This window comes from Orycteropus afer, unplaced genomic scaffold (assembly GCF_000298275.1).
Source record: "Orycteropus afer afer isolate SDZICR_OR568_19922 unplaced genomic scaffold, OryAfe1.0 scaffold00165, whole genome shotgun sequence".
Lineage (NCBI taxonomy): Eukaryota > Metazoa > Chordata > Mammalia > Tubulidentata > Orycteropodidae > Orycteropus > Orycteropus afer.
In genome coordinates this window covers 3,868,166-3,871,767 of record NW_006921752.1, presented here as the reverse complement: position 1 = coordinate 3,871,767, position 3,602 = coordinate 3,868,166, and the positions used below count along the sequence as shown (strand labels likewise).

The 3,602-nt window shown below is 58.5% G+C and overlaps 1 protein-coding gene across 1 annotated transcript; it reads left to right on the top strand.

The window, feature by feature from the left end:
* Nucleotides 1-1,698: 1,698 nt before the first annotated feature.
* CHST1 (carbohydrate sulfotransferase 1) lies at nt 1,699-2,934 on the top strand. The gene has a single exon (XM_007946526.2). It carries the CDS (start codon nt 1,699-1,701, stop codon nt 2,932-2,934), a length of 1,236 nt encoding a protein of 411 aa, XP_007944717.1.
* Nucleotides 2,935-3,602: the final 668 nt, after the last annotated feature.

Sequence of the window (3,602 nt, the reverse complement as noted above, 5' to 3'; positions counted from 1 at the left end):
AAGGCTGGCGGTTCAAACCCACCAGCCACTCCTCGGAAGGAAGCTTGGACAATCTACTTCTGTAGTGATACTGCCTCAGAAATCCAAGGAGGGGTCGCTATGAGTCGGGTCCGACTGGACAGCACATAACAACAACCACAGTTGGTTTGAAGTGGAAGGTGGGGAGCTGTCTGTGGGCCATTGGACACAGGAGAGAAGGAGCGGGGAGGGGGTGCTGGAAGCCTATTCCCGTCCCGGAACTCCTCCCCTCCCTGTCTCCCTGCAGTCTGCCAGCCACGGGGCTGCCACACCGACCGGGACTGCCAACCAGGCCAGAAGACGCTGGCGGCTGTGGACTCTCCAGCTTGGAGCAACCCCTCGTTGGTAAGTGGCTGAGCGCTAGCTGCACTCTCTCCAGGAGCAGCCCTCCCCCCCGGCAAGGGTCCGGTCACTGAGCTAGCCTGGGACACTCGCTCAGGGCATCTTTAGGAACCTCGGTTGTTGGCTTTTTGCCCTGGTCCTTGGGATGCCCTTCTCTTCCCCCACTTTCCTGTGGCCCTCCCTCCCTGTCTCCTGCTCTGCCTTGCTCCTTGAGGAGCGCCAGATCCCTTTCTGTTCTCCCTTCCTCTTCTCTCTGTCCCACTGGGTTCTGCTGCATCACTGTGGGGCTCTGAACTCACCATCGGACAGAAGGGCTCCAGGGGCTAAGGATGGAGGCTCTCAAGGGCTGGCTGAGTGGGGTGCCTGGAGGATGGAAGTTCCCGTCCCCAGGCTAAGATGTTTGTAGCCAGTCTACCCTGTCTGTCAGTGGGGAGCCTCTGGCCCTATGGCCTGGACCCCTACTCCAGGCCAGGGCGACCTGTGGAGGGTGACGGGTCTTAGGGGAGGGATGCTTCTCGGCAGCTTTGGACCAGTTGACTCTTAGGGACTTGAGCAGGTCCCAGAGGCCACATCTGGAGAAACTGGTCACTGATGCCAGTGTCTTTCTGCACAGGGGTGGGGTGTGCATTTGAATTTGACATGGACTCTTCTTCCTCTTGGAGGTGGCAGAGGACAGAGGGAAGATGACCACATGGGGAGCTGAGCACCAGCTCCTTAGGGATGGAAGCAGATTCTGGTGGACCCAGGAGACACTGGCAGGGGTGGTGGGCAGTGATGGGGGATAGCTTAAGAGTAAGGGTTTGGGGAGTTAGTTTCTTACTCTGTGGGGCCTAATAAAGAGCTCAGGGCAACATTCTGGAGGGTAAATCCTGGGGGCTGGGGCCCTAGGCTTGTTGTTCCAGTTCCCAGACATTCTAAGGAGTTCCCAGTGGACAGTCAAGTCCATCTGTCACTAAATGGTTTTGGACGTCATGTGTATCAGAGTAGGACTATGCTCTGTAGGGTTTTTAATGGCTGATTTTATGGAAGTAGGTCACCAGGCTTTCCTTCCAAGGTGCCCCTGGGTGGACTTGAACTTCCTACTTTTGGGTTAGCAGCTGAGTGTTTGCCCCACCCAGGGACTCCAGAAGCTGCAAAGGCCTTGAGGAAGGCATGTGTGGGTGAGCACTGGGCAGGAAGTTGGGGTGTTTCCCTGTGCCTCCTGGAGACCAGCTCTTCCAAGGGAGGAAGCTGTGGCCCCCAGCTGTGGGAGGCCCCCACTCGTGCTCCCTCACTGCTGCTTGCCTTTGCCTGCAGACCTGGTTCGGTGGAGAAGCAGCCCCATGAAGGTGCCCAGCCATGCAATGTTCCTGGAAGGCCGTCCTCCTCCTTGCCCTGGCCTCCATTGCCATCCAGTACACAGCCATCCGCACCTTCACTGCCAAGTCCTTCCACTCCTGCCCTGGGCTGGCTGAGGCCGGGCTGGCCGAGCGGCTGTGCGAGGAGAACCCCACCTTCACCTATAACCTTTCACGCAAGACCCACATCCTTATACTGGCCACGACACGCAGTGGCTCCTCCTTCGTGGGCCAGCTCTTCAACCAGCACCTGGACGTCTTCTACCTGTTTGAGCCCCTCTACCACGTACAGAACATGCTTATCCCCCGCTTCACCCAGGGCAAGAGCCCCGCCGACAGGCGTGTCATGCTAGGTGCCAGCCGAGACCTCCTGCGCAGCCTCTACGACTGTGACCTCTACTTCCTGGAGAACTACATCAAGCCACCGCCTGTCAACCACACCACCGACAGGATCTTCCGCCGAGGGGCCAGCAGGGTCCTCTGCTCTCGCCCGGTGTGTGACCCTCCAGGCTCCGCCGACCTGGTCCTGGAGGAGGGGGACTGTGTGCGTAAATGTGGCCTGCTGAACTTAACAGTGGCCGCCGAGGCCTGTCGTGAGCGTAGCCACGTGGCCATCAAGACAGTTCGGGTCCCTGAGGTCAACGACCTGCGGGCTCTGGTCGAAGACCCACGGTTAAACCTGAAGGTCATCCAGCTCGTCCGAGACCCACGGGGCATTCTGGCTTCGCGGAGTGAGACCTTCCGCGACACGTACCGGCTCTGGCGACTCTGGTACGGCACGGGGAGGAAGCCCTACAACCTGGACGTGACGCAGCTGACCACGGTGTGTGAGGATTTCTCCAACTCCGTGTCCACCGGCCTCATGCGACCACCGTGGCTCAAGGGCAAGTACATGCTGGTGCGCTACGAGGACCTGGCCAGGAATCCCATGAAGAAGACCGAGGAGATCTACGGGTTCCTAGGCATACCCTTGGACAGCCATGTGGCCCGCTGGATCCAGAACAACACGCGGGGTGACCCTGCCCTGGGCAAGCACAAATATGGCACCGTGCGCAACTCGGCTGCCACGGCGGAGAAGTGGCGCTTCCGCCTCTCCTATGACATCGTGGCCTTTGCCCAGAATGCCTGCCAGCAGGTGCTGGCACAGTTGGGCTACAAGATGGCCGCCTCGGAGGAGGAGTTGAAGAACCCCTCCATCAGCCTGGTGGAGGAGCGGGATTTCCGCCCTTTCTCGTGATGCGGGTGCCGTGGGTGGGTGCGCCTGGCGTCGGTTTTGGTAAAATGGACTGTTTGTAACTGTTGCCTTATTTCCCCCACCCTCTCCCTCCCTGTCTTTGTGTCCTTCCTCCCCCCTGCCCACCCCCACTCCCTTCGGCCTCTTTTTGTCTCTGAAATTTGCACTATGTCTTGGTCGGGAATCATTGGGGCAGAGGGGGACGTGAAGTGGGGTACGGCCCCCACCCCACCCCGATTCAGACACATGGAAGTTGGGTCTCTACATGGATGGTGACAATGTTTACAAGCACCACATTCACACACATTCACACACACACACGTGTGCGTGCACACACAAATACACACGCATGCACACACGGGCACCCACGCACACAGGAGAGGCGCCCAGTACCACACAGCTCAAGCTTTTTGAACAGAAGCGTGTTCGGGGTATTGTAGTTTTGCACTGTCTTACTTCTACAAGGTAAGAGGTTAAAAACAAAAAGACCACCTCTCTCTAATTTATGAATGGTGTCTCTGCCCTTCCCAGCCCTGCTTCCTGCCCCCAGTGCCCACTTTCCCCCTTGGGGCAGAGAAACTGCCCCTCACCCCGCCCACCCCTGCCTGTCGGTGAGCAGGTTTTTACTGTGAGGTGAACGTGGACCTTGTTTATTTTTTTCCAGTCTGTGG

Excerpts from the sequence above, each read along its gene's own strand:
- CHST1 (XM_007946526.2), top strand. The coding sequence starts at position 1,699 with ATGCAATGTTCCTGGAAGGCCGTCCTCCTCCTTGCCCTGGCCTCCATT.